Consider the following 17,356-nt stretch of genomic DNA (forward strand, 5'->3'; position numbering starts at 1 on the left):
TAGCCCAAGCTACCAGCATCCGAAGTCCAAAAGCACCAACTAAGAACAAAAGTGAACAGCGTGTTTGGAACTGGGTAAGAACATTGATCTTCTCTTCTTTATTTTGAAACTGATTTCCTGGAAAAGATCCCCAAAAGCAAAAAATCCGCTGAAAGTGAGAAGGAAGGGGACTATAACCCCATTCTTCCAAAGAAGGAAGCGGCGATTTAATTTTTATGGGGGACAGAAATACATTGAAATGGATTAATGTAAAGTTACAATCTGGATAAAACTGAAAACTATGGAAATTGTCAAGATTTTCCATTTGAAAGAATATTGATGAAATTATAAGAAAATAATTTGTTTCGTTTTGGAGGTTAGAAAATAAAAGCTACTGACATCTAGTGATGGATCAGAGTATAGAACTACAGCTACCCTGCCTCAGAAATTGGCAAGACACCCAGAAATAGAGCACAACTTGTTCCTTTGATTCACAGTGACTCTCAGCTAAACAGAGAACAGCTGGTAACAGAGGAAAGAAAATACATTGGGCTATCTTTCACAGAATGAGAAATACAATTGTTATAAAAATGACTGATCTTCTTGAATTATAAACACTTACTAAGCTGTGATATCTGAGTTTAAGAATCATCTGCATAGAAAGAAAAACCTTAATTTTTGGCTATCCTTCTAGGGAGGAAACTACTGGATTGTTTTAAGTGGTTGAACATTTTGGACTGTTCATAAAGATAAGAACTATATAAAACTATGGTGTTTGGAACTTAAGACTGGTTGCTTTGATGAAAATGGAAGTTGCATACACAGTAGTGGCAGGAAACCACACTCAATATTCTTTTCTAAAATCTCCAGTCTGGAATACCAGATATCTGCAAGAGTAATACTTCAAGATAAGACAATATCTTCCAGGAGGAAATGCATGCTATGTTGCAATTAATTTGAAAGACAATTGTCTCAAATCCTGATGAGATTAAAAATATTTTTGATGACATAAGTGAGCACATCTTTGACCTAAGCTCACAATTAAAAAAACTCTCAGAAAATGATGACAAAGAATGAACAAATAAATCAGACAATAGAACAAAAACCAGAGGAAAACAATTTAAAGATGGAAGGTACAATCAAAGAAAATCATAGTAACAAAGAAAAATCTGCAAGATTCTGCTATAATATCAGAAATGGAAAAGACATTCTATTTTTCAGGATTTCAAAACAAAGCTGAGGATAAGAAAGAAGATTTGACAAAATGGACTATAGAGCTGTCAGGAGAACCACTAGAGTTTGGGAGACAAAAAATGAAAAGAGAAATTGAGGGAGAAGGAAAATGGAAGCTTCTCAATAAATATAAATGGGCGAAATTCCACCTCAAAAGTGCTTCACTCAATTTGTCTTTCCCATCTTTAACAACACTTATAAATATACAGGAAGAATCACCTGCAAGCTGAACACACTGATTTGGAAAGTTCCTTGGCAAAAGAAGAAGGTGAGAGCCAGACTCAAGAGAGATGATTTGAACTTCTAGATGGAGTGCTATATGACCAAACACTTGTTTGAATATGGTTAAAAGAATAGTTAAATTTTAGATATGGATGGGTTTTATAGTAAGAGAGATGTAATTTATAAGTAGTATAGTATTTCTTTATGATATGGGAAATGAAGAAACATTGGGATAATTTAAATGTACGAAATATTTTAGATATTTAAATGTAATCAATTTTGAGAAAATTGTAATTAACAAGAAATGTTTTGAATACTGAGGGGAAATTAAGCTTAAATAAAAATTCTGAAAACAGGACCTATAACGATTTATATAAGATGACTTTTTGCAAATGCAACTGTAAAAGAAGCTGATAAGAAAAGACGCTACATACCAATGTTACTGTTATTTGTACAAATACTAGAAAAATGTTGATATTCAACTTTGTATGTATTGAAAGTATTAAGAACTATATTTGTTCAATATTGGTAAAAGGAGAATATTATTAGAAGAAGAGAGGATCAAGGAAAGGTATTTTTAGTTAGTATGTTGATTATGAAATCATAGAAATTAACTATTATTGATTGTTGTTAAATTTATGACCTCAGACAACATGTTGTTTACTAAGCACTAAAGATTGTTATTGTAAAAATCAATAAAATATATTTTAAATATATATATATAAATTAGAGCAGAACTTGACTGTCAGATTTTGAACTGATTCAGCCAGACAAAATCATACGGTGAACAAACGTCGATTGCCTATCTGCTTCCAAGTGAACTCAGTGCAGTGGTACCTACCTTTAAATTCTTTAATCAGAGGTGGATAACCTTTTTTCTTTCAACAGCCCCATTTTTGGGGAATAATCTGTAGATAGGTGCATGTCCATGGAGGGACTTAAGCAGGGGGAGATGGTTAAAGCCAGTACTCTAAAGGGCTGCACATAACTCTGTTTTCCATTTTGTTGCCCCTTTTTAATCTCTTCCCCATTCTCCAATCCAACAAAAATGTTCTTGCCAGAGAAATAATTTGATTACAGAAATGTTATGGTTGTTGAAATTTATTTATTTATCTGTTTGTTTGTTTGTTTATAAAATTTATTGGCTGCCCATCTTACCTCAGGGTAACATTAAACGGGGTTACATATATGTATTCATTGCCCTCTAGCACCTTAATCATTATTCTAATTCTCCTTCATTTGTCTATAAGAAGAGATTGAAATTGACTTCTCTCGTTTGCTGCTCTTATCCTTTCCCAGTTTGGACTCCTAGGTTGTTTGCTAATGAAAATCCCATTGTAGCAACATAAGGAGTGATAGAGCTTTTGTGGATGCCATAGAAGATGAGACATGCAGTAGACTAGAAAGCCCTAGAGCCAGGCAGGGGTGAAACAGATCAAAGCCAAGCTCAACTGAATGCAGCAAGAGCCAAATGGAGCCTGTCCACTAGACTAGCACAGACACAGGCACATGAACCAATCCCACTCACTCAGCTAGTAGAAGCAAAATGTTAACCTCCTGCTCAACATCTTGGGTAGTACAGAAAGACAGGAACCAGCTTGAGCAGAAAATGTGTAGGGGAGATGAGGAAAAAGGAGGGCGGACTTGTTACCTAGCAGTCCCCCAAAGGTGATGGCAGGAGAGAGAGCAGCGAAGTAGATGAATAGCACGGCTGCGAGGCACTGGCTGTGCAGGGCATCTCTGAGGTCACTCAGATACTTGGGGTACCTGCGCTTTATGTCCCGCACCAAACCACCAAAGAAAATGCCGGTGCGCTTCAGAGGGTCATCCTCCTCCTCCTCGCCCTCTTCTTCTTCTTCAGCTTTCACCTCACATAGCTCTGGAAAGGCATAAATAGAAGAGCAGGGAAATGGTCAGAGATGCTGAAGCAAGACACCTTTCCACACTAATATCCTACTGTATGTACTCAGACAGGTACTCGCATCAAATTTTCCCTTATTTGCTTCTACTAATTGCCACAAAGTCTGCCTTCAACATCTAATTTGTTACTGCATCAATTTTTAATAGTGTTACTGACATGTCAAGAGTATGTCATATCTCACCCATTCTATTCTAGCCACAGTATGAATCAGAGGAATTAGATACAATAGGCAAAGACAGAAGAGACCTTTAGATTCCTGAAAGTTTGTTTCTTTGAGGGACTTCTTCTGGTCCCGCTCTCTTCTCTTCTTCAGCAGCACTTTCTGGAAGGTGGCAATTGATCTGAGCAAATCTTTCCCTTCTACTTCTGATGGAGGAATGACAATGCTGCAGTCTAGGAACTCATTGATGGCATTAAGCAGATCTTGGCGGTCATCTGCCAGGTAAGCGGCTTCATGGAAATGCTGTAAACCAATGGGAGAACATGGTGAGATACAGACAACATCTTTATACCCGCCTCTGCCCACTCTAATATTACCAGTTGGTAGTGTAGTCCCCAGCTCAAGATATAGCCCTCAGTTCATTTTCAGTGAAACAGTACAGTTGCCTTTAATTGACATTTTGTTCCTATTTTGCCTTTTGAGGAAAATGTGTGTTTGTTTGTGTATGCATATGCATACACATGCATTTGTTTAAAATATTATTAAAGTTCTTCTATAGTCTTTAACTTCAGCACAAAAGCAATTCAACGTAATCTTGATTCCAATAAGTGGACAATTCATGTATTGACACTAAAACATTATTTGGTGCTGAGGTAAAATACGTGATCTCCCAGTTGTTGCTGAACTCCAGTCTCCAGCAGCCCTAGTCAATTTATCAATAACAAGGAATGTTAGGAATTACAGCTCTGCAATGTGTAGGATGATACTGATTTCCCATCTCTGTTTTAACAGTCCTTTCACACAGTATTAACTTAATAAGGTTCATATTCAATTGCTAAGCATGATCTTGTTATGTGGTTGTTTAATTTTTCTGGTTTATCTTAAAAAAATTTTAAATTAATGAGCAACATTTTGAGGAGGTAGAAAAAAACTTTTAGAAATTTGAATACTGGCAGGAGAGAACTGAGACAGTGATCCTGGGATTTAAGAATTACTCCCTTTTCACTACTACACTTTAATTACATTAAACAGAAGTGTGGATAAATTATTACTAAAAGATTCGTCCACATGAAAAACATTGCTGAAGGCAAATAGGAGCACAGAGTTCATGAACAACACATGCTATAAAAATGCTGGATCAATTGCTCAACAGGCCAGACAGGAAATGCGGTGAAATATACTTCTTGTCACGATAGTTTATTTTTCAACTTCTCCTGTTAGAACCTTGTGAATATTTGGAAGGACAATTTTCACACAAAACTTACAATTGAGTAGGAAAGTAGAAACTAAAATATAGCTGCAGCTTTAAGCCAGCTTTTTTTGAAAATAAATTTCATCAAAAATTAATGCTATCAAAATCTCTATCCAAAATCAAGGCCACCAAAATCTCCAGGTAAGTTTAACTTGGAAAAGGTAGGGAGGTTAATATAGAATGTATCATTGTTGTTTTCTGAAATCTAACATGTAGGACATTTTTTGTTCTTCCATACACTTCACTTTTGCCCTTGACATGTAGTTTATGTCACTCCATACCCCCTTTCATGTGACCAACATCTCCATTTATGCTTGAGCCTAAATGAAAAGCCAGGTCTTTACCTTGTCTGACATGAGAGTAGAGATTGAACGTCCAATCTCATGGTAATCCACATTAGACTGACTTGGCCCTAGCAAAACAAAGATGAAGCGAACAGGAATCGGAACTTCCAAAACTGATTCCAGGAACACAGCTTCATTTAAACGGACAAAAGCCATTGATGGTTGTTCAAGAAATTCAACACAACCTACGAGGAAATGAAGAATAAAACCAGAGATATTAGATCACTATAGAATTTACAAGTAACAAGAAGTATGTCCCATATAGGGAAGCCTAGGCAGAAAGCGTTCAGCATAGACAGATTCACGTTACATTTAGTGATATCTTACTACTTCAATTGCTGTTAATACGTCTGTAACTAATATAAGCAGCTCAAGTTCAGAGTTGGCAGTTACTGGGTCCTATTTTTTGGAAAGATATACCAAGATAGAATTTAAAAATAATAATCTTCATCAGTGTGCAACTATATTTTGATCCAAAAATGAATGTAACGAAGCCAATTCAGAAATTTCATTCCCCACCACTCCATAAATAAAAGTAACCAAGAAGGAACAGAAGCTATGTCAATCTTAGTTTTTCTCAATTAAGAATTTCAGGTTGAGGAGCTAAGATTTCAGAATGATCTCATAGTTAATAGGTAACTGGCCAAAGTCTTACTATATCAATGGAACACAAGCTGAGCCGCAGCAATTAAGCAAATACACACATAGAGAGATAATGCTTGTATTCTGGCTCTAACATTTTGGCCAGGCATGGAAATGGTGGGACTATGTTTAGCTTCCTAACAGGGGTCCTGTTTCTATATCTTATGCGGTAAGCCAGTGGTAATGCTGCTACTACTGTCAGTAAATGATTGTGGTTTCTTTTATGTACTCTCTTTCCCTCCTTTTGTCTAGTTGAATGATGGCGAACCTTGTGCCCAAAAACTGCCCTCTGTCCCCGCTCTGCCTCCTGCCCTGCCTGCTCCGCCCCTGCCCGCCCCCTGCCCCGCCCATCCATAGGGCCATGCACCGCCTGCATGGCCCACCACAGATCGCCTTGGCAGCCCTGCAGCGCCATGACAGCCACACCATCCGCCCACACCCTGCAGCATCATCTGTATGCTATGGGGCATGAGGGCGGAGTCTTGTCCCTGCTGCCCGGCTATGTCCTTGGCTGTGTTGCTCCATGTGGGCTGTGCCTGGGGATGACTCTCCTCCAGGGGGGCTGCTGATGAGGAGGTGAGCCGTGGGGGGAGGTGGGGCTGGGGCAATGGCACGTGTGCCCACAGAGAGGGCTCCGAGTGCCGCCTCTGGCACACATGCCATAGATTCGCCACCACTGGTCTAGTTGTTTTGATATGAACAGTTTGTGCTACTTACTGGCCTCTGTACTGGTAATCTACAAGACTATTCTGTTTTATTTTATTGGTTTATATTTATGTACTGCTCCAATTGTGCCTGGTTCTGAACAGGTTATACACATCCCAGAATAGAATAAAACCAAAATATGACAGCATATACATAATTGGAAATATTACAGCTCCCCTAATTCCATGAGCCTTTCTCATGGAGCCGTACTGCACTTTGACTTAGGATTCCTTACCAACAAGCACTACAGTGGCCTCAGCATCATCAGGAATCTTCTCCATCAATTTGATGTATTTGCCACGATGTCCCTCGGTGTTGTGAAGGTGCATGTTTTTCTGTCCCAACAGGAAATATCCAAATTAGCCGGTGGCTAGAGTAGCCCTTGACTTTGTGAAATGTATAAGCTACAAGTTACTAAGGTTCTACAAGGTACAGACTTTAACCCCTTACTTTTCTACATGTTTATTTAAGGTAAGTCTAAAGACTGTTCTATTATATCCCCCTTACACTTTCATGGATTTGTTAATTAATAAATCAATTCAATTTATTCTCAGGACCATTATATTATACTAATTACTTTCTTTAATTTAATGACCTATTTTCTCCATATACTCATATTCTTGATTAAGTCATTTCTCCAACTTCTTCTTATTCCGTCTCCATGACTAGCAGAAGCAGAATAAATTATGGAAGGCCCTGAAATATGCACAATTTCACACTAGTGGTAAAATCCAGGTTTTATTTGATACAAGCTTTTTAAAAACTGTTTTTTGTTTGTTTTCAGTGCACATATACCAGTTCATAATTCATATACTTACTTTTCTTGAACTTACACGCCACTATAAATTAATTTTAATTTAAATTAGTAAATTACAGATCAATTCAATCTGATCCTGTAATGGGCAGAAAGAATAACCTTGAGAAACAGGAGGAAGAGCCACTACTAAGATACGGTCAGATAAAAGAAATCTGAGTGTGAGTCTGAACAGTAAGCTGAGAAAATATCTCATACAAGACCCCTCCTAGTTTTCAATAAGATAAAGGGATGAACAGGGAAAGCACATTCAGACTTGCAAGATTCATGCAAAGATAATCTTTGTAATGAATTTACTACTTGTAATACAAATAGTATTAGCCTCTATGACTTAGGTAATTTAGCCTGGTCTACCTTGAAGGGCTGACATATCCTTTTTTAAACTCACCTCTCTGTACTCAGGGTCATGGATTCGTGGTTCTGTCATCTCAATCCTCTCTTCTCCCATCAATGGCATGCAAGTGTCAGTTGTGTGATTGTGATTGAGATGATGATTTCCCACTACAGAATTCAGGCTGGAATTGGAATGGTTCCGGGGGAAGAACGCTTCCTTCTCATCATTGGGGTGGCTGAGGAAATAATACTGATATCAAAGAAGCTAAAAAACCTTGGCCTAATTTCTCTGGCTAAACAGTTGCTCTTCAAATAGCTGTCCTAAAACCTAACTGAAGTGAAGAAAAACCATTGTTCACTCTTGCTGTATCCATAAGAAGCAAATCTCTGCTCATCTACCTTCCAGCTCCCCAATGTATTATAAAATTCTGATTTTCCTGCATGTATGTAGATTTGCTAGAACTTCTTATATGTGATATTTTTCCTGTTACAGGCTAGCCAGCACATCTGTACATCCTCTCTTCAATAACTTCTTTAAGGAATCATCAAAAAGTTATCTTGTTGTCTTCGACTGTGTCTTATCATCCCCAAGACCTTGCTTAATCTTTAGGATCTAAATTTTTGTACTGTGTCATAGTTACTTATACTTTAGTAGTTCTTCCTCTTCTATTATATCTTTATTCACAATTCCAATTAACTGTATGTTTAGATTCACCATTTTACACCAGACCACCTACCTATGCTTGAGCAGTAGGGCCCTCAGGACATTGGCTCTGTCTTCAGCCTTGATCTGATCTGAGATTATCATAGTTTCAACCACCAGATGAGCAATGCCTGGCAATGTTGTTTGCTCCAGGTCCAACAAAACAGCTCCTGAGATTAAAAAAAAAAAAAAATGGAAGGGCACGGGAATTATTTCACAGTCAAAAATTTTCTCAAGCAGATTGTCTCCTTTTATTCTATTTTTTTCTTTAGGGAAAAATACCAAATTCTTACTATGTTAGCAGCATATCTGCAAAATATGCAGTTAAAGGCTTTGAGAAGTATTGTCCACTCATACAAATGTATATGTCTTGTGAAAAACATAAATAAATGCAAAGCCAACATTTAATGGTTTAATGTAGCATTAATACATTTAATGATTTAGTGTCCTTTTCTTGTTCCACAATTACACTTTATGGTACATTCTGCCATCGGACTACATTGATAATGACTACAACCATTGATCATTTTCTCCTTTTTATGAATAAGTTTATTTCAATCCTAAAAATTCTTCCTTCAGCTTAAGTAAAATGTCTTTCGTTAGTATATTCCTGCCTAAGAGGCAACAATACATGTTTCAAGCCAAATCCTAACCTCATCAGAGTTACTCACCATGGGCAATAGTCTTCCTGAGCTCTAAAAGACTGCGAAAAGAGAGTGAGGCAACGTGAGGTTTTCCCCAGCGTGCCGTATCCTCTTCCACATCCTCCTCAAATTTGATCCAACGTGCCGTCTCCTTCCAGTGCATGTCCTGGTTTTTGTCCACTACTAATTCATTCAGCTCCACAAAAACCTAAGGAAAAGCAAGACAGTTAAACTCCAGTACACTACCCTGTTTTCTGCTATTAGTTTATAAGGATGCTGCAGGGAAGAGGTAGCGCCCTTTAGCTCTGCCCTGATAATACCAGAAATTCTGTAAATGACACATGCTTAACAGCATCCAAAGTATAATTCAAGAGGAAATGAAAGTTATTGCCTATGTCCTCATGCCAGTTCAATCACTCAGGTCTTAGCCACCTCCTGACTGAATAACTGCAATGCACTCTATATGGGGCCAGGCTACCTTTGAAGAGTATTTGGAAGTTTCAGCTACCTTAAAATGTGCCAGTGTGGGCATTTATGGGTATTTGTCCTTCAGTCCATGTGACATCTCTGCTTTGCAAGTTGCACTGACTACCAAGATGCTCCTGGGTGCAATTCAATGTGCTGGCAGGTAGCTTTAAAGCCCTTCATGGTTTGGAGCTAGGTTAATTATAAAAGCTACTGTCCCCAGTGGAGTCTACCCATCCTATTAGGCCTGGCAGGAGAGGCATCTCCAGGTCCCAACCACAAGACAGGAGCCAGGAAGAGGATTTTTTCTGCCATGGCATCTGTCCTTTGGAATATCTTCCTCCCAAGAATAGGCTTGCACTGATTCTTCTGGCAAGGCATAAAAAACTTGACTCTGCTGTCAAACCTGGGGCCCTAATAGTGTGGGTGAGCCAGTTTCTTGGCTATATTGACTGTGGGATGTTGTGATAGTTCGTCTTTGCTATTTTATAGTACTTGTTTTTAATTATTGGCTTTGTTTTTATTTTGTTTTAAATGTTAGCCATCCAGAATCATGTATGAGATAGGTGGCCTTATAAATGTGTTAAATATATAAATAAGTAATATGTACTGAGAATATGCATAAGGTAAGAGAAGGTAGCCTAGATTCACATCCTAAATAGTCTGTAACAGGAATATATAACCTCTTCCAATAGTGTGTTGGAGAGTTGCATTCCAAAAATTAGAGGATGAGGCTAGAATAAAAAACTAAATTTGATTCTATAACAGTTATATCTATTGCTAATTAAAATTAAATAAAGCTGATGCTGTATTATAATCCTCTAAGTATGCATTTAATAATTCTCTCTTATTTCACATAAAATATTGTAATTTTCAGATCACTTTGAGGAATACTTTCAGGAGTCATTCTTGGCTCTTGGACTCCAGGTTGTACGTTTCCAATTTATAACTGTAATTTTCCAGGCCATTTTCCCTCTCTGAACATGGTCTTCTTTTATTACTGAAGAACCAGATAGCAAAAACTAGACTGGGACTACCTGTTTATATCCTAAAGCAATAACCTTGGTTACTAGGTTTACACTAATTCCTAGAGACCAATCTTATCATCTCTATTATCCCTGCTCCTATGGAAAATGATTTACCAGCAAGCAATAAACTGAACAATGCATGAAGGTGCTGGTGCCATACATTGTGAGATTCAAAAAGAAACGCCATTGTGGTACCTCATGGGGTTTTCGGTCAAGTTTCTTTTTTTTTTTCTTTTTCTTGAAAGATTGCGAGGACAAAGATGTTTTGCTGGACCTGTTGATTTGGCTCCGAGATGGCTTCTTAACCAGATGTCTCCTAACTCCTGGATTATCTTCAAAACGATGGCCTGGAATAATAGCAGTTTCATGTTTTATGGGTACATAAAACACAAATGTCCTTCTATGACTAAAGCTACATGAATGCCATAAGTGCTCCAAGAAACACAAATCTTTGTTAATGACTAAAGAATTCAGGGCTCACAAAATGCAGTTTCCATTTTAAATGCTCCATTTCCCAGGAACGTATAGATATAGAAATATGTAGCTTTTGTCATGCATAATAAAAGCTCAAAAGAAATTGTTTCCTAACACTGGCACCGGGTAACTATTGAATGCAGAATACATTATAAAAATATACAAAGATATATTACTTATTTTTATGAGTCACACAATATCTTTTTTTTTTTTAGAGCTAAATCTGAAAAAATCCATCAGTTCATTTTACCCAGTATCTCCTACACTGTTTAGCAATACGCTCAGTAGAATCTTCCCACCTAGACTAACTTTGTTGAGAGCTGAATTTGGAGATTTTCCATATGCAAAACATTATGATGAACATTTGATTTTCATTTAAAGAAATTGATATTGCAATACAGGAATCCAACAAAAGCTCATTTTTCAAAAGTATTTCCCAATACGAAGAGGTGCAATTACAAGTGTTTGGCAAAACACTATTTAAAAAGTGCTATGTATAAGAATTGTCATGTGTTCCCTGAAGCATAGCAGAACCTCTCTATTCCCTTGCTGTTTTGCTGGGTGTTACAAAGACAACAGGAAAATCTAAGGCTGGAGCATTATCTTATGTAAGCCTTGGAGCCTCATCTATGAGACTGAGGGAAAGAGTTTTTATAATATATGTATCATCATAATCATGATCATGTGAAGTGCTAATATGATCACGTGAAGTGCTAATACCACTTTATAATGCCTTGGTGAGGCCACACTTGGAATATTGCATCCAGTTTTGGTCATCACAATGTAAAAAAGACGTTAAGACTCCAGAAAGAGTGCAAAGAAGAGCAACAAAGATGATTTAGGGGGATTGGAGGCTAAAACATATAAGGAACGGTTTCTGGAATTGGGTATGTCTGGTTTAATGAAGAGAAGCCGTGTTACAATATCTGAGAGGTTGCCACAAAGAAGAGGCAGTCAAGCTTTTCTCCAAAGCACTTGAAGGCAGGATGGAATGGAATGGATGGAAACTAATCAAGAAGGGAAGCAACCTAGAACTAAGGAGAAATGTCCTGATAGTTAGAACAATTAATCAGTGGAACAACTTGCCTGAAAGTTTTTAAGAAGAGATTGGACAACCATTTGTCTGAAATGGTATAGGGTTTCCTGCCTGAATAGGGGGTTGGATTATAAGACCTCCAAATTCCTTTCCAATTCTGTTATTCTGTTCTGTTCTATAATGAGATTGTTATGGTATATAACCAGTTATATTTAAATCAATCAATAATATTAAAGCATAGATAAAAATCCTGTAAAATTAAAATGTCTGGGTAAATAAGAACTTTTTTTTTGCAGATGACTATGTAACACGGATATGAGTGGGCCCTTTGGGGAAGGTATTTCTCAGGTGAACCTCTGGTTCTTTAAATAAGAATTTTCTCATAAAGCAGTCATCTGGAGAGTGTACCTTCAAGTTATTCACAATATAAAAGGAACTCACTGTACTACACCCACTTTATTATATTCATCAATTTTCCACTTTATCCCTCTTTTGGTTTCTGTAATCTTAGTGCAACATTCTTAATTATGTAACATTACATAACAATGCTGTAGTTCTCCTCAAAGCAAACACTTCAACAACTGCTGATTGTTAATCCAATGTAATTTCTCTATTGAACATTACTCACAAGGAAATGGAGAAAAATCTTTGAAGAGCTAGAGTCATCTAAATTGATGAGCGGATTGCCTTTTAAATATAGGGCTCTTTAAAATCTATATAACTAAGTAGTTTTAGGTCCCTTCTTCTTTGCACCATTTCCATTTATGAATATAAACTGCCAAAGGCATAATCTTACAAGGGCTAGTCTTTTGTTTGATACCTCATCAAAAGTTAATGTATTTCATAATGGCAAAAGCAAACTTTGAGTACAAAAGCACTGGCTATAAATGCTGCAATGAACAAAGTATAGGAGAGTTGTTACCTCCAGCATAAAATGAGAATAATGACTACTGATAGAGATGAATTAAATGGGTGGTACAGGCAAAGACAATTCTTAGGAGTTCTATTTTTCACCTTGAAACATTAGAAATCTCAGATGGCTTGCAGCCTACCGATCCACCAATTTGAGCTTGTTGAAAGTTAAATCCCAATCTTTCCCATTTTCTGTTGCATATGATAAAAAACAAACACTATTCATCAGTAATAAAGCACTGAAGCTAATTAGAGCAAGTGCTACAATGTGTTATGTACAATTATACATGACGCTCATAATTTTAATTGAAGATTTCATAGTTGACTGGTAGAATGAAGAAACAAATGAATGGATGAATCTGTGGATGCTGCATATGTGAGGTAATTTCTGTGGATGATGAACAGTGATGTGATTGCAAGTCCTATTATCTACTTTTAGAGTAACATCAGTTGTACCCAATTGATATATGCATTTCACCTGTTTTGTGACTTTTTCAAGTCCTAGTACTCATGGGTAGTACTCATTAGATTAGATTACAGAGATGTAATCTAAAATAAATCTAACATTTTAGTAGTCAAAACTGTTGTGGAATCCATTATATTTCAGGAAGAAAATACAATCATCTTGCTACATAATGCTAATTTGTTCATCAATTTCACATATCTACACCAGTGCAATTTGTTTTAGTGCACAGATTTTTAACAGGAAAGATACAAGTTGTTGTATATTGCTTATATTTTTCAGTTGGGCTAATAGTTGCTTTTGAGACACTGGATTAAATCCTGCTCCAGATTAACTAGTACTCTGTGGGCTGTGTATAATATGCCTCAGATACATTGTTATATATATTTACAAAAATCAAAATGAAATATTTCAGTTCCTAAAGAAGGTTTTTGAGTTTTTTTTGACAACTCTAAGTACTCTCCATTCCCATTCTCAGCATATTTAACCAGTTAACGTGCTCAATGCTTGTAGCAACTTCTGATGGTCTTTCAATATATGAATGTATGTTTATGAGTAGTTCATCTAACTACAATAAGAAAAGCATGTCACAGCTCAGAATGTACAATATCTGTGTGTGGAGTGGATGGATGAGTGGATGGTGGATGTTGATGGAAAAATAAATTACAGGCATCAAACTGAGGAATAAAGAGTTGCAATTGTTCATGGGTGTGTATGTCTGACACAGGAATGAGGAAATATAGGTTGTAGTTAAATGCCTTCAGGTTCACATTTCCAACATATTTTAACAAGTAGCCTCTAGAACAACAGAGAAATAAACTTTTGGGATAGGATAAAGTTAAGCAAATAAAAAAAATAACTTCAAGTGGGAAAAGAATAATTAAAATAATTTCTAGTAATAGAAAAAAGAATTTTGAAATATACAATTGTCAGATGGTGATAAGATATATTGCATATAGTGATAAAATATATTCAAAATAAATGAAGTTTGTTATATTTTAAATCTGATTATCTAACGGAAAAAAATAAGTCTAAGTGAAGTTGAGAGTAAATATGTGGAAGGATGCACATACGTATACCTGTACATGTGAATCCTAGCACAAATGCAGTACTTACGAATTGGCTCCAGATCAGGACAACCCAAGTGGTTCTGAATAGCCTCCCATAAATCATAGTCTTCGAAGTTGAGAGCAAACTCCTCAAAATCATCATAATCTAATGAATTATAGGCACATACAGCTATCTCTATTTCTGGTCTGTCTCCTATTCCAGTGTCCTTTACTGTCTCCTTTCTGTTTGGACTGGCCATTGTTACGTTCTTTAGAAGATGAAAAATTTTGAGTACATCACAAAAAGTAGGATTTAGGCAGGAGATGAGTTCCTCTTCTCTGAATTTTTTTCGGATAGCACAACATCCAGTGCTCAGGATTTTTTGGATAGAATTTGATTAAGAATACTACTACTGACCATCTAGTGAAAAAACTAGCACCAAAATTCTGGCTATTTGTTTAGAATCCAAGTGGAAATATATCCTTGCATACTACCAAAGCCAGCAAGGAAATCCAGTATATGATACGCTGCTATGCTGTTTTCCTTTGTGCCCCCCCCCCTTCACATGCTTTTAGTGTCTCTTTCTACTGAAGCTTGGAAACTAGTCTATTGACATCTTTATGTCCTGAGGCCCCAAACTGCATTTCCATGACGTCCCTTCTATGTTTTTGCACTGAGAGAATGAGAGAACTCAGCTTTTGGGAGGGGCAGGGAAGGTGCAGAACATAGCAGTAAATAGTTGACATTTCAATTCGTTGTAGGATTTGAGACCGTGATAGATACTGCATTTGATACAGATTCCTATTCAAATTTGGCTACTCCCTCCAGAAATTGAAAAACATAATTCTCCAAGAGCAAAAAGGTGAAGATAACTTTAGGTTAAAAAGGAGAAAGCAAAATCGTAAAGGTTCAGCCTTAACATATGAGAATTGAATACCATCCAGTAAACTATGGATGAGTAGTAGCACAAGATATAGAGAATAAAATTATTGGATTGCAGTTTGTCTGGTCAAATTTGGAAAGCAAGATATGTATATTATTTGAGGATTTTCTGTCTAGTAAAGAAAGGCCTAGAGAATCATCTTTAAGTAGAATGATTTATAACATCTTGTAGGATTTATAACATTTTGGAGGATCCTCAATGCTTAAATAATTAAAAAAAAATATTTCATCAGTTTTGCTGTCCCTCCCTCCCTACCTTTCTTCCTACATCACATGTGAGATTGCTAACAGAACAAGAAAAATCTCTTGGATATTCCTAAAAAGCACTTTTTAGGCATAACTAATTAAAGCTTCTCAAGTCAAAATATCTTATGAATTAAAATCATGTATCTACATCTCATTATAGACTCCTGTACATTATAGCTAGCCTAGTGCTAAAATAACATTATTTCTTGGAACTGAAAGCATAGTGGTAACATTTGAAAGAAATATATTGCTGACTATGTTTTGAATGAATGTATGGAAGTCAGAATTATATAAATTAACTTCAGGGAGCAAAGTAAATGCTAGAATATAAGGAACTGCTTAGATTTATTTTTATCTTAATAAAAAGGAAGATTAAAAAAAACACAAGCAGAACTTTACAAAATCATAACTTATGTAGAAAGAGAAACTAAATAATAATTATTTTCTATCTACTTTCCTTTCCTGTATATTTTCTTAGAAGTTAAATATCAAATACCCTGAATCTAGAAGAATATTAATGAATAAGGTAAATAGAATTGGAATGCAATTTACCTAAATAAAGAACAAAAACAAACCAGAATTATTTATGTTGCATGGCCATTAATATAATGGCTATTATATGCTGTTATATTCAAAACCGCAATCTCTTTCAGACTGCAAATATACCAAAGTATAGCAAATGAATATCCTGAGCATTAAACATCTACATACATCTTTCTGTCATTATTAGAAATATTACACAATCCAGTTGCTTATTTTTAATGCAGAAGAATAGTTACACTGATGTTTTTATGGGCCTCCCATATGCTGCATTCAAGGTAAATCCCAGCATATAGGCGCTGCAACCATCACCATTACTAGGGACAGAATCAAAGGTCAAAGTTGAATCTCACTTTTCATGTCATCTAGGTCAGCAGAAGCCAACATCTGAGCTTCAGCTTCATCAGTGGGGATTCGCTGATATGTGGCATTCTCTATTGCAGTCATGCTGCCAATGCACACTCTCTCCTTCAGATCATAGTTTGACCGCTGCCCACTTGGCACCTGACTCCATGGTCTGCGCTTATCCCATCCCCGACATACATTATCTCTGTATTCAGGAAAGCTGTGGAGGCAAGAAAGAGAATAATGATGGCAGAGAAATAATAACTGAAAGTGAGAACTTGTTCCTAGAGGACAGAATGTAATTCCAGAGTTTTCCCGCCCACTTTCTCTTTTCAAAATCTTCTTTTTTCTTTCTGAAGTAGCAGACTGCGAGGAAAGTAATAGATTAGTTCAGTCCATAGGTGTAAACTAAATGTTTGCAGAAAGTGTTTGAAATCAGGTTGAGAACTGTAAAACTCTTAGGTTGTGAATAATCTAAGCTCTGTCCTAGAGAATTTCTCAACAAAGACAACTTGCAGGTTTCTTAATGGCTTTATCTGAGGTACAATATTTCCTAACTGAAAAGATGAATCTTCAAAAGCTTTTTCTTCAGTGGATAGATCTCGTTATGACAGCTTTGATGGCTGTGACATCTTTAATGTATCAAGTTCCGGCAAAAAAACCCAACGAAGCAAAACACCAGAGACATTGCGTTCTCTAATGTAAACTTTATTAAGTCAGATAGAAGTGAAGCTAGCTCTGAGAAAATGGCGGGAAGCAGATAATTAAACTCTTTCTGACAGTTCATGTCACATTGTCCAATATATCTTCCAGTAATTGTTGCCAGAAGAAACTTCAGTTCCACCAAAATAACTCTTCAATGGCTCTCACGTTGATCCTAAAGGCAGTAGGTTTTGTGGCTTG

General features: G+C 36.5%; 1 protein-coding gene across 3 annotated transcripts in view; it reads right to left on the reverse strand.

The window, feature by feature from the left end:
* SLC4A3 (solute carrier family 4 member 3) overlaps positions 1 to 17,356 on the reverse strand; it is a 53,819-nt gene that overhangs the window by 9,759 nt on the left and 26,704 nt on the right. For all 3 annotated transcript variants that reach the window (XM_039354383.1, XM_039354384.1, XM_039354382.1), the window contains exons 6-14: positions 16,462 to 16,673; positions 10,641 to 10,792; positions 8,980 to 9,160; positions 8,343 to 8,478; positions 7,661 to 7,841; positions 6,694 to 6,793; positions 5,112 to 5,296; positions 3,602 to 3,818; positions 3,086 to 3,313 (exon numbers count right to left, since the gene is read on the reverse strand). In XM_039354383.1, coding sequence (XP_039210317.1) covers positions 3,086 to 3,313; positions 3,602 to 3,818; positions 5,112 to 5,296; positions 6,694 to 6,793; positions 7,661 to 7,841; positions 8,343 to 8,478; positions 8,980 to 9,160; positions 10,641 to 10,792; positions 16,462 to 16,673 — 1,592 coding nt within the window. The remainder of the gene's footprint in view (positions 1 to 3,085; positions 3,314 to 3,601; positions 3,819 to 5,111; positions 5,297 to 6,693; positions 6,794 to 7,660; positions 7,842 to 8,342; positions 8,479 to 8,979; positions 9,161 to 10,640; positions 10,793 to 16,461; positions 16,674 to 17,356) is intronic.

The sequence above is a fragment of the Crotalus tigris genome, unplaced genomic scaffold (assembly GCF_016545835.1).
Source record: "Crotalus tigris isolate CLP2741 ecotype Arizona unplaced genomic scaffold, ASM1654583v1 scf7180000018550.1270297659:1495590, whole genome shotgun sequence".
NCBI lineage: Eukaryota > Metazoa > Chordata > Lepidosauria > Squamata > Viperidae > Crotalus > Crotalus tigris.